This window comes from Thermobia domestica, chromosome 8 (genome assembly GCF_964235325.1).
Source record: "Thermobia domestica chromosome 8, izTheDome1.hap1.1, whole genome shotgun sequence".
Taxonomy (NCBI): domain Eukaryota; kingdom Metazoa; phylum Arthropoda; class Insecta; order Zygentoma; family Lepismatidae; genus Thermobia; species Thermobia domestica.
Genome location: NC_137461.1, coordinates 45,823,476 through 45,842,230, shown reverse-complemented (window position 1 = coordinate 45,842,230; position 18,755 = coordinate 45,823,476). Strand labels below are relative to the sequence as shown.

The following is an 18,755-nucleotide window of genomic DNA, read 5'->3' as shown; positions in this document are numbered from 1 at the left end:
AATACGACGTTGGACCACCTTTCTCCCCGTAGAATAGTTCTGATGCTACGTGAAATTGAGTCATAGAGGTCATCAGGTGTAGCAAATGGATTTTTTTTAGTTTTACGTCCCACGATTATGCCAGCTAGGCTGAAGGAGATGGCAATGATGAGAAATGAATGCAATGGTGAAGTGCATAAAGTGGGTGGAAACGGAAGAATCCCGAGAAAATCTACACACACGGTGTTCGAGCACCACAAGATCCACTTGGCGTGAGCTGGGATCGAACCACGGACCTTACGGAACTGGAATATTACACCATTCTCTGTGCAGTACATCATTCGGTTTAATGAAAGAGAATAAAGGCAGAAGTGTGCACCGAATTCGTGTGTCCCAAACGGACAGCAGACGTAGAATTATTTATATTAAGGTCCAGATATTGGGCGGGCCAGTTTAGGTATTCAACTTCATCCCAATATTTCTCAAACCCACGCCTCAACAGTACAAGTTTGTGAATAGGTTATCATCCTAGAACATGCTGTCAAAGACTGGATTATAGGGGCACATAGTTCTTTAAAATGGTGACATAATTTCGGGCGATGACATGAGCGGTAATCGTCAGCACAAAATCCTCTGAAAACCAGGATATTGCGGATCAAATCGTCATAGAGCCCCCGTTATGTTTCACGTTTGGGCAAGAGGCACTGCCTACCATACATTTCTCTGGGCGCCCGCTACACATAAACACGGCTCGTAGTTTGAAATAAGATGAAACTTATACATGGAAACTACACACAAATACTGCTCATCCGGCAATATCACACGTTTCCAATTATCAGTGGTCCATGTTACATGTTTGCGGCACCATTGGCGTCGTGCTAAAGTGTTATGGTTTCTATCAGCGGTTTCGCTAGTGCAACCCGACCCAGTATGTCCATGTCATGTCACTCTCAGCGGTCACTGCGATTGTCGACAAAGGCTATGGGAGGTACTGCTTGAGCTCCTCCGTTACTGACAGCGTAGTCGTATGACGGTCCTGAGTGACAATCTGCTTTAATGCTCGGTGGGACCTGTCACTGAGGGTTTTCTTCCGATCACTATTCCTCTTCGTTGATGTGGTTTTGCCATTGGTTTTCCAGGCCATAATCACCTTAGATACTTTCCCTGACGACATATCCAACAGACTTGCCACTTTCGTCATCCTCGCACCACATAACCGAACGTCAACAACACAATTTGCCCTCTTTCGAAATCAGAGAGGTCTTTCATTTTACATTATCATCGTCTGCTTAGTTTACTGCACACGGAATTTGCCCTAACACATCACCACCAACAGCCTGGCTCTGTTGCTGTGTAACCATTGCCAACCAAGCATCTGACGTGTTCCCAACTCCAGGTGTTTCCTTTAAATTGGTAAAGAAATGTATATTGTGGATACATAGGCCTATATCTGTTCATGAGCTGTCCGCATCTTCTCAGCTATGACGGTAGGTTCAATAGAACATGTAATTTTTATCGTCAAATACATTTTTTAAAAAAGAAATATTTCGAATTCTGCGTTTCACACAAATTTGGGTATTATTTATCCAAAACAAAATATAAGTGAGAAAACGTTAAATCCAGTTTAGAAATCTTTTCTGAACTCAATCAACAGAACTAAGATATTTAATAAAGAATAAGAATACTTTACCCACGAGATTCATAATTCTGTCACAAGGCATCACAAATAGATTGCTTCAAAATATATAGCGATTTCTTTTGGCAAAATACTAAAACAGACAGATAGGTACAACTGCAAAGACATAAATTCTAATGTTAAGATTAGGAATATAATTCCTACCAGTATTCCCGAACGACGCAGTCGGTTCAGTGTAAGAATCTGACTGTTGATGGCCTCTAACATAATGTGAAATCAAGAAGAGATTGCTTAAAAATCTACTGAAAAGATTTATGACAAAAGCAAGCAAACAAAGCCGTAGTGGATGAAAAAGAGTTAGTCTCTCAATTCAATAATATTATTTTACCATTTTTCTTGAAGATATAGAATAAATCCATTGAAATTCCGCTCTCCAAAGTTACATAAAGTAATCGATAATTGCTTGTGTTGCAGGAAGCGGTTACTTAAAATCGTCGTTCCTCTTGGCCAGTGCAACTACTCTGCTCAGTTGGGGCCTTATAGACTACCGAGATGCATATGCAAAAGCAGGTAAGTATCAAGAAGCACCTTTTAGTTATAATTTAGAATATATATGATATCCGATCGCTCTTTTCTATAATTGAAGGACTCTGGGTAAGCTAGTACTATCCCAAATTTGGTTCAAAAATTTTGTGGCCTCTGATCCAAAAACTTATTATTGGGCAAGATCGTAATCTTTTGATGCATTTTTTGGGAGGATCATTTCTAAAATTCTTGACCAAAATTGTAATCTTTTGATCCATGTTCTAAAGTTCTTGTTTTATTATAGTCTTAACACAATTTTGAGTTCCATGTTTAGCGATAAAAAAAAATCTATTCATATCAAACTTCTTACTGTAAATTTAATACAATACTAAATTTGTTGTACATTATTGAAATGATTTGTTATAAAACGTAAACTAATATCTTCAAGGAAGACTAAGAATCATATTCTTCAAGTACTTGTAACTCAGTTTAAGAGAAACATTGTTAATTCTGCAATACGAAGGGCAGTCAAGAAGTTCCTGGAATTCTATTGTAGCTCTTTATTCCCACAATATAAGTACATATTAACTTAAGTAACCAAGAGCGCTCATGTTGTGGTTTCTAAGGCGGGGCAAGTATAAGCGACGCTTCAAAAATAGTTTCAAATTTTGCTGTAACTAATGTAAAAATTCTATTGGATTTTCGATATTCTGAAGTACAATTTCGTCTAGGGGGGCAAGCGTCCCACCTTGCCCCCTCATGGGCGCCCTTGTAAGTAACAGTTACAAAATTTGCCTTCAAAGTTGTCACCTTCAGAACACACCCACACTTGTTCCAAGGTTACTGTGATTGGAAGAGGACAATTTTTAGCTTTGGAAAGACCCAAACATCCGATGGTGCTAAACTGTTTTCAAGGCTATCAAAGTCTCTGAAACAGATTTTTTTTTTTTTTTTCAATTTGCACATGAACTTGATGTTGTTTGCGAGTTGCTCGATCTGTAAAATTGCACCAGCTGATCACAATACACTCCGTTCAGCCACATTACTCGTACACTGCCTGTTAGGACGTGTTAATACTTGTTAGATTCATAATTAGGCAACCTTAAAGACTATACTGTTTAAGATTCATTGTAATTGCACCACAAATACCAAAAATAGAACAACATTCCGGGAACTTTTTGACTGCTCCCTCCATGTATGTTATTTTAATAGCTTGAACTGGGCATTTCTTATCCTAAGTGTAAACTAAGCTGGAGGAAATAACTTTAAGAGAGTTATATGCAAATTTAGAACATCTTGTAGGTCTCCATAGTTAAGAAATCGAGTCCACTGTCAGTTCTTCCAATGGAATACAAAGGCTAACGTTACACCTTCTGCGTACAACCAACGATTTTACCATCAAATTAAGACAAAATCACATGTCGAAATGATATACTATGCTAATGAAAACGTTATCTGATGCAACATTGTCTAAATCCTTTTTTCTTCGTCGTTGATGTATAATAGGTATATATATAAACAAAAAAAGCAATCTGAAACTAATATTATACATTTATTGTTTTGAGTAAATATAATTCCAATCCAAGGCCATTTTCTATATTACATTTACTTGTGGCATCTATCGTAATTAACTTGTCATTGTTCAGTGGCGCAAATAGCCTTCATAACCTTAGAAGGAATCGCCCGATGAGAGATTTACTTTATCATTCCAATAATATGGTTATTTTTTTAAAACATAGTACCGCTTCAAGAAGAAATATGCATTGAATTTGAGAAACACAGTGCTAAGATACTGCTCCATTTGCTTTAAATTCGTTTCCATCTAACACTTCAACATTAACATGACAAACATGATCCTCGACACTACTTCGACGTAAATCTTCAATATCATTGTCTTTGTCTATTGTAAAATTCTGCTTGATGCAGGTAGCAGGGAGAGGAAATCACACATAGAAATCGTTTTCTCTCACTACCAATTTTATAAAATTTCCTGTTATAAACAGTATGATACAATATCATTATAAAATTTTAAAAAATCTAATAATTATGATAAATAGGTATCCAAAGGCCCAGGCATTCTAGGGAAAGGTCCCCACAGAGTTCCACATAAACTAAGTGGGATGGATTTAGGATTTCAATGCTCTAACCCAAGTAGCAATTTGGGTTGGCAAATAGTTGGGCCAACCGACCATAGTTGGTTGACCAACGGTGATTTTGGCGGTACTGCAAATCGTTATGCCAACAATTATTTGCAACGTTGGGCCAACAGAAGATTGTGCACAGTGGACTGGACGAAAGTGAACCAACCACTGGACGAAAGTGTGCCAACCATGAAGTAGCTGGGCCAACGAAATTCCAACAAAATGCCAACGAGAAAATCACAGTTGGCCAACGATCGTTATCCTACAATCTACCAACTATGGTGTGGTTGAGCCAATGGAATGCCAACAAAACACCAACGTGAAAAAAACAGTTGGCCAACGATCGTTATCCTACGGAACGCCAACATTGTGACAACAAAATAGAACATCATCTTTCGATGCGTTGCCTAAACAACGATGCACTACGTTGAACCACTGTTTTGTTTTCGCTTGTTGGCATCGATGGTTGATGGATTGTCGAATTTGCCGTTGGTATTTTGATAGTGGCTTTGCCAACGATGCCTACAAATAGACAACGGTTGGCACACTGTTTGACAACGAAAATGTTACTTGAGAAGCAAGCAGACAGAGGTTAGAAAGCTACAAATCTCCACGCAAGTTTGGTGCCTGAGATTAGAAATCCCACAGTGCTCCAGGCAAGCAGAGTGGAGTGGATAGGAAGCCTTAGAACTCCAGGCAAGCTAAAGGGCTTGTGTTAGGTAAATCTCACATTTCCAGGCAAGCTAAGAGAATGGATTTGACCAGCCAAAGACTAATGCCTCCTTCTTTTATAGCTGTTCCGAGTGCGGCGGTGGCCCTAGTGGCTCTTCTTCATCACATGACTAGTGGAGCAGCTGGTGTTCCTGTCGTCTGCAGCTGTAGTAGTTTGTAGTAGGACACATGTGGTGTTGTTTATAAATACAAACATGTGTTCATTGTTTGTAGACAGAGCGGGATATTACACTATATAACACAATCGTTTTTTCTCACGCTTTCTGACACTACTTGTACTATGTTGCTACCATACGTTGTTCATATGAATTGTTTGTGATCATACTTATGAGGGCAACCAAGATTTATAGCACTTGTGCTGCTATCCCTTAACATTTCTTGAAACTTCTTACCGACAGTTAAAAGTACTACAATTGAGGACCCACAAGCAACCCTTAGTTCATTCTCGGCCAAAGTATGGCATAGCACTATCTTGTCCGCAAGGGCGTCGATTCTGGGGGGCCCAGGGCCCCCCCAAAGCTCATGTGGGCCCCATGTATTTTTATGAATATATATTTTTATATGAATTTTTATATGTATTTTTTATAGTTATATGTATTGTTACATGTATTTTTTTATGAATGGGCTCCCCCAAAGTTACAGGGAAATCGGCGCCCTTGCTTGTCCCAAGATCTTCAATCGTGAAAAAAAAAAAAAAAAAAAAAAACATGTAAATGACATTGATACTATGTTGAAACTAGGCAGTATTTATTTCACTTTTCTCTGATACGGCTGGAAAACGATCAACACTTTCGAAACATTAACAGATAAAGTTCAATAAAACTCAAATTAATAGGTTAACACTTAATCATCATATAAAACATTAATTAGTTTTAAATCCAATTTCAGAGTATATGGTAGTAAAATAATCAATCGATTTTCTCTAGTAATAAAAACATGAAGTACTCTGAAAACAGTGTTACTTTCTGACAAAAAGTTAGCAGAGTGTACTGTAAATGTTGATAGTTATCGATCTGAAGTACAGTATTATTCAAAGTGCTTTACAATAACTAATTTTCCTTGTTGTACTTCAAGGCCAGGTTAAAAGGATAGAAGAAGCCATTAAATGGTCCACAGATTATTTGGTGAAAACGTACGTAGCTAAAAATGTATTGTACGGTCAAGTAGGGAACTCAACTGTAGATAATGAATACTGGGGCCGTCCTGAAGATATGGAAACAGAAGGAGTAGAAAGACCTGCTTTTAAAATTGACGAACAACATCATGGTAAGTTAATAAATAAAACTTAAGAATGTAATAATACTTTTTGATACCATGAATTAATGTTTATCAGCAAGTATTTGACAAAAGGAGACCACTAGGTGTATTTTATGAGACTTTCAAGTTATGGCTTCGGCTCTAAAACACTAGAATAAACATATTGTGTCACTTCCAGTGCTATTTGCAACTTGTTACGAAACAGTAAACTGAGAACAGTAAAATATTAATGCATTCCCAATGTCTACACCCTTAGTTATTTTGTTATTAACTCTGTGTAATTTCTAACAAAATTCTATCTCGTAGTAATATTCTCTTATTCCAAATTTTCAATTAATTTACAGGTTTGATAAAAATTTCGCTGTATTAAATTTCTTTTTGTTGTAACGTGATACGATTACATTATTATTAATTATTATTATTATTATTATTATTATTATTATTAATAATAATAATAATAATAATAATAATAATAATAATAATAATAATAATAATAATAATAATGCTATTCACTTTCATATTTATTGCCAGTGTTGCCAATTTGAGGGAACAGTCACTAAAACTAGGGAATTCGACTTCTATGATAGCGACAAAGAATCAGTCTTCTCATTGGCATTTTTTCATGAATTTTTAATGAGATTTGGGGGCTAAGAAATCCAATGACTTTTGTGCTGCAAACAACTTGTCTTGCGTAATCAATCACTATTAGTTCGAAGTTGATTTGATGTTTCTTAATATATATATATATTGCTTCTTTTTGTTTGTTTCAATCAGTATAAGCGAGGACGAGAGCAATCGCCTGCCCAGAGTTTGAGAAATTCATATGTTTCAACTAATGGTGTAGTAATACTGTATACTAATAATAATAATAATAAAATGTGAAATTCTTATGTGGGTGAAGAAGAATTTTGCCCCCTCTAGCAAAAGTTGAAGTGAAGCTGCTGCTTCAGTGTTCTATAATTTACAAGGAAGCATGGACGGTGGCTCGGTAGTAGAGCGTTTCCCTTTTGTGCGATGGGTCCTTGGTTTGATCCCCGGCCAAACCCGGCATACCCCGGCCATCCAAGAATGTCAGTTCTAAAAATTTACTGTAATCTTCTCTGCGGTGTCCTGCTTCTACAAGTTTGATAGCAAAATTCAATACTTCATTTCTTACATCTGAAATGTTGTTCCTTACGTCATTATCATCATCAATTCTGGAATAAAGTTAGTACAATCTATTTTAGACCAATCGTTCTGAAAATGCTTATAGGGGAACGTCCGGTCCAAATGCAAACGAAACACAACACTTGTCAAATACACATTTTAAAACCAATTCATAAATGTAGTGTCTACAAGGAAGGTATAGAAGATCATTTTGGAGCATCTGCTCTAGCAGAATGAAAGCACCGTTCACATGACACATATTGCAGGGAATAGTGTGACAACAAACTGCCTGCATGAACTTTACCAAGTTCCATTCTTCAAGCTAATGAACTGTAGTAGAAATAATATGTTCGTTCTCCTCTTCATGATGACAAACTGAGAACACCAATTAGCCTCTCATGAGCATCTGTAATAAATATTGATAACCCGTCGATAGTATCTCTACCAGTCAAATTCGGCAGTAGTTTTCCGTCTCATTACACAACTAACGCACTTGATGCACTCCGAAATTGTTTTTGTGGTCTTATGCAACTTCGCTACGGATTTTCTCTCAGCATCGATGCATATTTATTACTAGTTCCTTTACATTATGACCTAATGTTTCTGCCGTCGCTGTCTGAATATGTATTCTCGTTCTATCAGTGGACTTCTATTCATCAAGAGCAGCAACCTGTCTTGGAGTTTTAAAATTAGTTTTTCCCCTTTTACATCTCTTGCAGAGTCCGGGAGCACACAGGCACATATTTACATTTTATCTTACATACTCAACTGGGTTTTCCTCTTCATTTCTTGAAATGCTTACCTCCGTGTATTTTGGTGTAAAATTCATATAAATCATTTTCAGAAGTGCACTTTTCTTTTCCGTTCCTCTTTCTAATGAAGCCGCGCATATTCCTCTTGTTCTTTTCGAGCCAAACTCATGTCTTTACATTTAGTTGTGTAAGAGTTATTACTTGTGAAAAAGAGAAATATAGACGACTAAATAATGTAATAATGTAATAATGACTAAATTTATGTAATAATTCTTAGACGACTAAAGGTATCTTTAAAATAGTGCCAGATTTGTGTTTCTGGTGAAACGCCACCTCAAAACGATATGTCACATGACCCTCTTACTATTTGAAAATTTTGATCTGAATCCAAGATGGCGGACTTCAAGATGGCCGCTGTGACAATACTATACAACATTAGGTGTGTTTCTTCCTCTAGTTCCATTATCCAGGGTATTTTTTGCGTTCCCTTAAGCCGTTTCTAAATTACAAGATTTTATTCCAGATTTTTCCCATATATTATGTACTGTAATCGGATTCAAGATTTTAGGTCGCTTGGGGCACCATTTAATATTATTCAATGAAGTTAATTTTTCTCCTTCCTTAATTTAGTCCCATATGGAACCATTTTAGGGGGTGAGTCCAAAGAAATTAGGAAATCAAAAATTAAGGACCACCCGAATATATATATATGGTACTTGTACCGATTATGGCCCGGGTCCCTAATATGGCCCACAGACAATATCTCTGCAGATTTATGTTGGTGATTCTAGATGACAATATAAACTATGTCCTCATGACAAGCGTAAACATATTTGCGCGGCTCAGAGGACATAGTTTATATTGTCATCTAGTATCACCAACGTAAATCTGCAGAGATATGGTGGGTAGGCCATGGTAGGGACCCGGGCCATAATCAGTACAAGTACCATATATATATATATATATATATATATATATATATATATATATATATATATATATATATATATGTACACCTTGTCTCAAAAAGGTTGAGCGCATTCTTTATTGCTGTTTCGAGGCAAAAATTTTCAAAGTCCAACTTCGGGTATATTCGGGAAAAAGTAAACCAGGTTCGAACCTCGAAGCCAACCTTTGCAATCGGGAAAAATCTTGCAGATGTGTTTTTCTTCTTTTAAATATAATAAGACTTGTTACCAATTATATATAAAAAAGCAACATTGATTGAAATACTTAATGATACAATATCTCGAAACTGTATTAATGCCAGCACATGCTTGTTAGTCATTTTGCTCTCCATACTTAATGGAATATTTAGATACGTAAACGAATCTTTCCATTTGTAAAAAAATGGTGAAAGTTAAGACATAAAACATTATTCTCTCCTGAGTACTAAAATAAGAGTCAAAGTAGAACAAAAACAGCGTTTGCAGTGGATATGAATGTAATTATTATCTTAAATACCGTTATATATCGCTAGAAGTATTGTTCGTGGAGCGCTTGTGTTAGCTCAGTGGTACGCCGCTGGATTTCAAATCGTAAGGTCGAGGGTTCGCTTCCGGTCTGAGTCAATGTTTTTTTTATGAAATTCTTTTTTCCGCAATGCATGAAAAATTATATAAAATAATTACATTAAAATACGTCAGCTGTATATATATAACATACAATTATTGCAGAACAAAGTGATTATTATGTTTAAAATATAACAGGTGATCACAGTACGTTGGTATTCTATGATATATGTGAATGTTAAATACAAATTAAGAAAATAATATCATTGCAATGAATAAATTATGTAGTGTATTTATTTGGAGCTATTTGTCATCGGAAGTTACTTCTGAATTTTCTCATTACAGCAAGTGATTTACGCTTTCTGAAGGGTAAAGAGACCATTCAGGTATAAACATAAATTATTATACAAACTCCAATCTTCGTTACAGACACAAAACTCCCGATCCCCAAAACTATGTAAACAGGAAATTTACGAACACGAAGTCATGTCTAAGAGACTTACTTATACTCGAGAAAGAAGGCAGATTAGGATTTCTTTCCAAAGGATTTCAGTTCAATAATCTGCAAGGCTTTTGTATATGGATGTGGTCCCTTTCTCTCCGCCAATATATATAAAGTAAAAGCAATCGATATTAGTGTCGAATCCATAGTTCTCGTTGTTGCAGAAATTAATAATTACAACTCCGAAAGCGTTAAAGTCCAAATTTAACTCTCATCGTAAAGCTCCTTTGTGGTTAAGCGTATAGCGTACACGCTTTCGGTGTGGGAGACCCAGATTCGGCCCCCAGCGAGAGCTCATGTAGTTCGCGTTAATTAGTAGGTCTACGTCTCATATAGCCTCACTGCTGACGGGACGTTAAACTCAAAATCAATTCAATTGGTTCAAAACCCATTATTATGGCGGGCGATAAAGGATGAAAAATAAAATGTCTCAAGTGATTGAGATTAGTGTGAAATCCATAGTTTGAGTTCGTGACACTGTTACAAACACAATATCATTTAATGCCACGTTTTGGTATGAGCGACTATGCCTCCTGGATTTTGAATTTACAGGAGCAACATCAAAAGCATTGCTCACACAGCTCTAAATGTTTTGATGTATGTATACGTGTATATTCCAGCGAAACTCCGGAATGTCTGGAGCAACTTTTACCTAACATGGGAGACATATTACTTTCAATCTAAGGAAAAAAATATTGTGGAATTCAGATACCTCAAGGGATTGAAGTTGGGAAGAGTGGCATGTAAAAATAGTGTAAAATGACTGATTGTAGAGTGTTATCCATTGTTTTCTCGGTCGTTGAGATGAGTAGTGAGGCACTCAATGGCATTATATCCAAATTCATCCTCATCTTTACAGGATGAGGGGCTTGGAGATATGATTAATAAAATGAAAACACATGAAAATTTTCATTCACAACATGAAAATTGTAGATGTCATGTTAGCAGTTATTACAGCAACATACTTCACACTACAACCTTTCCCTCACTCCTGTTGTTCGGCCATGTTGTTTTCAGGCGTTTACGTTTTTCTGAATATCTCAGCATTATTTGTTCTATCAAAATGAAAATTGCGGAATCAATCTCTATTTCAAATTTCCTTTAGAAATAAGAAGCTACTGAGTCATAATGTTATATGAATCACTTTTACTCTTCTAATAGAAACAAACCCTTGACCCCCAAGCGTTACCGGACCAAATGTTCTTTGGACGAAATGTGCTTTGAACTAAACATCCCTGGACGAAATGTCCTTTGGACCAATTCTCCTTTGGACGAAATGTCCTTTGGACCAATTGTATTTTAGACGAAATGTCATTTGGACGAATTGTCCTTTGGACCAAATGTCTTTGGATTAAATGTCTCTGGACGAAATGTTCTTTGGACGACATATCTTTGGACTAAAAGGGTGGCCACCGGGTGGGCCAGTGTGAGTCACGGTGAGTGGTGTTTCGCAGTAGGTCACGTCCTTTTGACCCACGATCCACTGATCCACTCACAAATCTTGACCCATTTCACCCACTTACCAACCGACCCACTGACCCACTCCATCTTTGATTTTAACATGTCTTCTTTCATTTAAAAGACGAAACATACATCCACATAATTTTTTCATCGATTGCGAAGGTTGGCTTAATATCATAATTGTAATGGTAATTTGTTCTTAAGGTGAGAAATTGATATGATTAAAAAGCCCATCTAGACGTGGGTACAAATTACCTTCCAAAGTTATTAGAAACGCTTTCTCACCCCGAAAACTATGAATTCGACAAATATTTAAGTAATTTTTGAGATTTTATTTTTAGCTCTCCCAGGCCATCATCCTGTGAAGATGGGGATGAATTTGGATGTAACCTCCATTTGGAGCATCACTATCCATCTCAACGACCGAGAAAATTATGGATAAAACACTAAGATCAGTCGTTTTACATTATTTTTACATGTCACACCTCCCAACTTCCATAACTTCATACTACTACAATATTTTCTTCTTTGATTGAAAGTAATATGTCCCCCAAGTTTGGTAAAGGTTGTCCCAGACATTCCAGAACTACGCTCTCCTTATTAGATGTGCTGGGGAATCTTACTCTTACTGGAAGTTGAACTTAAACTTAAAGGTCATCAGAACTGCTCCCAATGAACTTGGCGACCACGAAAGATATGGGTTGTATACTAACATTGGTTATTTTCAATTATTTCTACATGTCAAATTTCACAAACTCCTTCATTGTGTTAATGAGGGCTTAACTTACATGGCATCTGAAGTTCCAATCTTTACCTAAGAGACCCCCAAAATTATAGATTCGACACTAATGTAGGTCTTTTTTTATAATTTTGATGTCAGTCCCTTTCATTCCTCCTAGGACAGCAAATGGATACTGCCACTGCTAGGACTAAAAATGGCATTAAAATTTCTACCAATTAATTCAGCGAACAGTGCTGCATTTAGAAGCTCGGCGTCCCTACGCACTTTTGCTCTCGGCGCCCCCAATAACTACACATTTCTCCGTCCCTTGATCCCTAACTTACAAATAAAACTTAATTCGAATATGCTTAATTAGTGAATTTATTGCAGTTAAATACCACTCACTAGATGCTACAGCTACAATTACGTAACAAAAAATAAATGGTAAACATGTTCTGAATTATTTTCAGATTTCTTACGCTATCATTAAATATATTAGAATAGTAAAAGAGGACTGCTCATGAAATAGTATATTTGCTCTCGATTTTTTTAACTTTATCATACGAAAAAATTAAAATTTTAAACTTTGCACTCTTCAAATATGTTACGGGCCTAGTTGGACTAATGGGAAATGCGGCACTGAAAACTTACGCTTCGACTCTAATATTGGTTGATTTCGATATTTTTTGTCGCTATGTAACCACCCTGGGTGCTAATGGGAGCTTAATTGGACTTGAATTGAAAGTAGAACTGTTTACCTAAGCGACCACGAAACTATGGATTCGATACTAATATCGATCCTTTTCTAGCATTTTTGGTATATATCCCGACAGTACTCTTTTCCAGATTGTAAGAAATATGGTTAAAATTGCTCTAGACATATCAGAATTATGTCGAAACACACACATACATCCACTTTCATATATATAAATACAGAGTGAGCGAGCGAGAAAGTGAGAGAGAGCGACCAAAGGCATCACCACTTCCACATTGCAAAAGCATATATCAGGTATTGAATTGAAAATCTATGTAAAGACCTTCTGCTGTGGCATGCTTCATAAGGACAATTCCAGTCTGCTCACGTGATCTTTGGGGTTCATGAATTTCTTGCGAGCGTTCCGACTTTGGATTCTCTGTTTATACCCTCTTTTTATGCCTCGGATAATTTTTCAAGAATATCAATGACATGCTGTAATACGAATGCTCAGAACTAACCCCTATATGACAAATAGCTGCAAATAAATACACTACATAATTTATTTATTGAGATGATATTATTTTCTTAATTTGTATTTAACATTCACATTTATCATAGAATACCAACGTACTGTGAACACCTGTTATATTTTAAACATAATAATCACTATGTTCTGCAATGATTATATGTTATATATATACAACTAACGTATTTTAATGTAATTATTTTATATAATTTTTCATGCATTGCAGAACATAGAATTTCATAAAAAAACATTGACTCAGATCGGAAGCGAACCCTCGACCTTACGATTTGAAATCCAGCGGCGTACCACTGAGCTAACACAAGCGCTCCACGAATAGTACTTCTAGCGATATATAACGGTATTTAAGATAATAATTACATTCATATCCACTGCAAACGCTGTTTTTGTTCTACTTTGACTCTTATTTTAGTACTCAGGAGAGAATAATGTTCTATGTGTTAACTTTCACCATTCTTTTACATATGGAAAGATTCGTTTACGTATCTAAATATTCCATTAAGTATGGAGAGCAAAATGACTAACAAGCATGTGCTGGCATTAATACAGTTTCGAAATATTGTATCATTAAGTATTTCAATCAATGTTGCTTTTTTATATATAATTGGTAACAAGTCTTATTATATTTAAAAGAAGAAAAACACATCTGCAAGATTTTTCCCGATTGCAAAGGTTGGCTTCGAGGTTCGAACCTGGTTTACTTTTTCCCGAAGATACCCGAAGTTGGACTTAGAAAATTTTTGCCTCGAAACAGCAATAAAGAATGCGCTCAACCTTTTTGAGACAAGGTGTACCATATATATATATATGTAGCTTTGCAAGAGAAAAGAAAAATGAGTAACGGAAGTGCCAGAAAGCTCAAAGTTCCATCTAAGCGGAAACTGTGGAATTGCAATTAGCTTCGAACGTTTCCAATCTGGTTCAACATGCATTAGCAGCTACATACCGTTATGTAGGAAAGCACAGGTTACCTTTACCACTATGATCCATATCTATCCCACTATGCATTGTACGGTTAAAGGCACAAGAAATACAGCATTAACAGCAAGCAGATTAGCAGTAGAAGCGTAAAGTGAAGTGTATGTTAGGGTTTTTAAAATGAACTTTTAATTTTTGAGCATCTTTAAAAATCTTAAATAAGAAAAATAAAGTCTGATCGGACAAGCAAACACTTTCATTAATAATCAGTTTTCGGCTATATTTATCACTCCTTCTTCAAAAATATTATCTGAGATATTGTTAAAACTAATTAGTGATAATAAGAATGGCCAAACTTAAGCTGAATGGACGGATTGCTTCTAATTGGCTCCCCGGACCTAAAGGGGACCAATTGGAAGGGTTGCCCTCAATAGAGCGTAATCTATTCTCGGCTTGTCAAATATACATAAGAACACTTAACAATGCACGATTTACTTCACAATACCAGTGACTGTAGAATCTGGAGAAAGAAATTTTTCAGCAAGAATATTTGAACAATTGGCAAGATTTATCCATTGAATGTGAAATTACCAGTAGTTTAAACTTAGACAAAATTCTAAAAGACTTTGCAGAGAGAAAACAAGAAAAATAACATTCTCCTAATAAAAGAAATAATAAAACCACTCATTTATAGTTTAAGAGTGTTAAGTGAATTTTAGAGGCTTAAAATATATAATTTATTCCTAACAGCGTACTTAAATTTGCATTTTTTCTTAAAAAATATATTTTAAATAAATAATTTCACCGTGAACAAAACAAGTGGTACAAGATTGTGTACATTTCAGAGGTGATATACAAATATTGATAGTTACTTCTAGATTCACATGTATGGAAATCTATATTAAAATACGTTTGGTCTGTTAACTACCATGCATTTTTCAAGCGCACATTTCCGTTGCTATCCATTCTATCACAAAGTTGTATCATGTGTGTGTGTGTGTGTGTGTGTGTGTGTGTGTGTAAGTCGGCCGGGAAATTGGGTCCTTGCAAATTTTGTTTCCAATTGGCCCCCACATTTCCTATATCCGACCTTGATAATAGATGTTTGCCTTGGTTAGATTTTATTTTTGTTTAAGGTATCCCTAGGTACATATTTCTAAAGCTATACGCAAGGCAAGATATTTTCTCAGTCTTTCTTCGTACATAACTATTGTGTTAAAATTTTGGACAAAAATATTTAAAAAAATAAAATTAAATTAAATAAATTCCGCGAACTAAACAAATATCACTTGAAGTAGTTCGAGTTGCGTCGAGGTATCTTTAGCGCTAACCTCTCTAGCTTGCGTCATTTGCTTAAGGTTGGTCTAAAGCGATGAAATAGTGTCGTCAGAAAGAAGTACAATTTTACGTTCGCAGGGGGCATAGCTTTCAAATGAGTATTTAAAATCTTTTCCCTGACATCGGACAAAAGCAAACGTAAAAATGGACGATTACATTGTTTTGTGAAAATAACAATATCCGGTGTTAAGCGTGATTTTACGGTTAAACTCACCTATATTTCGAGTTAAACTCGACTTATGCTCACGGTTTTCAAAACTAATTAGCTCATGATAAAAGTCACGGAAAACGAAGGTGCTCAAGCAGGCACGTAGCCAAGGGGTGGGTCCGGGGGGTCCGGACCCCCCCCTTCGAAACCTAAAATAATAAAAAAAAGTAAGGAAGGATGAAACAAAAAGAATAATCAGCGTTAAAAATAAAAAGCTACACCAAGCGTTTAGTTACTCTTTCTTATGATGAGTTTGTATGGAAACAACGGCGGGGGGAGTCCTGCCATTAAAAATGAATATTATTGGAAAGAAATGCTTGCAATCACCAATAATATGAGCCTGGGAACATAGATTCCAGTTACATTTTTTAAAGGAATTTTCAATTTCACGGCAACACTAATCCATTTTATAGGATGTCTTTACTGCCGAAAGAGATCTCGTTGGTTTTCTTCTCTGAATAAGAAAAAGAAGACAAATACAACCGAGTTCGAATGACCTCGGAAGACTATATCTTTTTCAATACTTTTTATATTTTACCCGAGATCTCTTCATAGTTTCTTATTAAAATACTTACTAACATATCCTCTTTTTATTGTCCTAACAAGCGAATTTGGGTATGTTGGCAGTAAAATAGTTTAGATTGATCGAGCTCCTGTTGTGTAACCACAGTATTTCTTGTCACGCCTCCCTATTACGAAATCCTGGCTAAACGAACCAATATATGTTGCCAGTAAAATACTTTAGAATGATCGAGCCCCTGGTGTGATACTGCAGTATTTCATTACGGACCCCCCCTATTACGAAATCTTGGCTACGTGCCTGGCTCAAGTGAGCTAGCTCAAACAAGCGCTCTCATTTACAACCTTGCTGTTTGTCAAGGCCTTGTGTTTTGAATAAATGAAAAGATAGTTTGTAAACTGCAATACACAGTCTTAATGCAAATTCCATTTATTGGTATGTTTACCAAAAAAAAAAAAAAAAAAAAGCGATTCATGAATTTCGTTATATAGTAACGATTATTTACTTTAGCCGATAAAACAATGTTTGCTAAGTGAGTCAAAAGTGACAAAACATATTTCTTAATATCATCTTTCACTCGTGGTAAGCAATTTTGTTTAATGTTTGTTTATTAAAGGTCTTTTTCAGCACCGAGGCTTATATGAGACATGTACCTAGTGTTTAAGGTGGAATCCAAATTACCGTAACACTTTCAATTTTTTTAATGCTCACAAACCAGGAATTGAGTCAGGGACCACGCGCACCAAAGGTGTGCGATAGCCACTTTACTAATACTGAGGGTAGTTTTTCTTGTCGTATGGCAAGTATTACCCTAGAAAGCTATTCCGAACGATATTAATGACTGAGCTAAACCAAAATGTATAAATCATAGTGTCTGCACAACTAAGAGTAAACTTTAATATGTTTGAACATAAGGTACAGCATAAGTTACGTTGAAAAGAGAAGTGTTACGATCGTGCTTTCCACGAATCGTAACATTCCACTCAATAATTGTTATTAAATGTATGTTATTGTTAATTTTTGCTTGTTTACTTTTAAACATTATTCGTTTAAATACGATATTTATGTACAAGGGTACATGTTTACAATATGTTCGTTTTGAGTAGGCTTATATTGTTATCTCGATTGTGAATAGTAGTGCGTAATAAAAATTCATTTAAATAAGCGAATATTTTGATATAAACACCAGTAATTATTAACAACATTAAAATTTAGGAGGGATATAGCCTTTTCTTTTGTTTAAAAAACCGAAGTAGAACAATATAGAATTTTGTATAATATGATGACAATTAAATGTGACGGATGTAAACAAACACTACGTATTACGCCTAAATCCGATCTGTTTAATATGTAAAAATTTAGTCATGCACGGCAGTAAAGCAACAATTCTAAGAAATAACGGGCATAATGAATTTTTATTACATTTTAGATGAATTACGAGAATAAATTGAATCAGTTTTGTAGTATTTTGAAACTTACCTTTTGGTTTATCGTACATAACTTCAATAAAAACGAGTCATGTTTATAATCAGATAACAGGATGGACTACGTGAGTGGAAAGAATAAATAATTTTTCAAAATGAAAATCGTGTAATTAGAAATGAATATAGAGAGTAGTTTTCTTTTAATGAGAAAAGAATTTAAGTATTAAAATTAATGGGATTAAAGTACTCTAAAATTTGTTTATAGATGTAAACATTAGTCTGCTCCGAGAGGGCACGATGATTTACGGGGTGTTACGATGTGAAGATTTGAAGAAGCTAGGATCTTGCAATTAAGTGTCAACAAAATTAATTAAAATTTTGCAGCAGAAGAAGCTACAATAGAACTATAAAGTGATAAAAAGTAGTTGCAGAAAATATATACTGCATTTTAGACGTACCTAGTAAGGAGAGCACAGGTAATGAGATTGACATTCCAAATAAGTTATTATCTAAATTCGAACATAATAAAGGAGACATTATAATAAATCCTGCTTCACCTGATCGATTATTATTCCCCAAATGAACTTAATTAAATGTTTTTTTATAAGTGACTGTCAGTATATCCGTTCTGGTTACGTTGAAGTTATAATGCATTATTATGAGTAAGTAATTTGTCTTCGTCCTGTCACACAAACACAGACAAGCTATGAGGGGGGCGTGTCCTAACTTGTTTTGCTTCAAAT

General features: G+C 35.6%; 2 protein-coding genes across 2 annotated transcripts in view; one reads left to right on the top strand and one right to left on the bottom strand.

The window, feature by feature from the left end:
- Nucleotides 1–18,093, bottom strand: part of LOC145692862 (endoglucanase E-4-like) — a 76,268-nt gene extending 58,175 nt beyond the window's left edge. Inside the window, exon 1 of the mRNA XM_081768388.1 lies at nt 18,068–18,093. The gene's annotated coding sequence lies outside the window, so the exon portion shown is untranslated. The remainder of the gene's footprint in view (nt 1–18,067) is intronic.
- The window catches only part of LOC145692861 (uncharacterized), a 55,994-nt gene that overhangs the window by 7,392 nt on the left and 29,847 nt on the right, over nt 1–18,755 (top strand). Inside the window, exons 3-4 of the mRNA XM_081768385.1 lie at nt 2,090–2,185; nt 6,088–6,279. Of these exons, the coding sequence (XP_081624511.1) occupies nt 2,090–2,185; nt 6,088–6,279 (288 nt within the window). The remainder of the gene's footprint in view (nt 1–2,089; nt 2,186–6,087; nt 6,280–18,755) is intronic.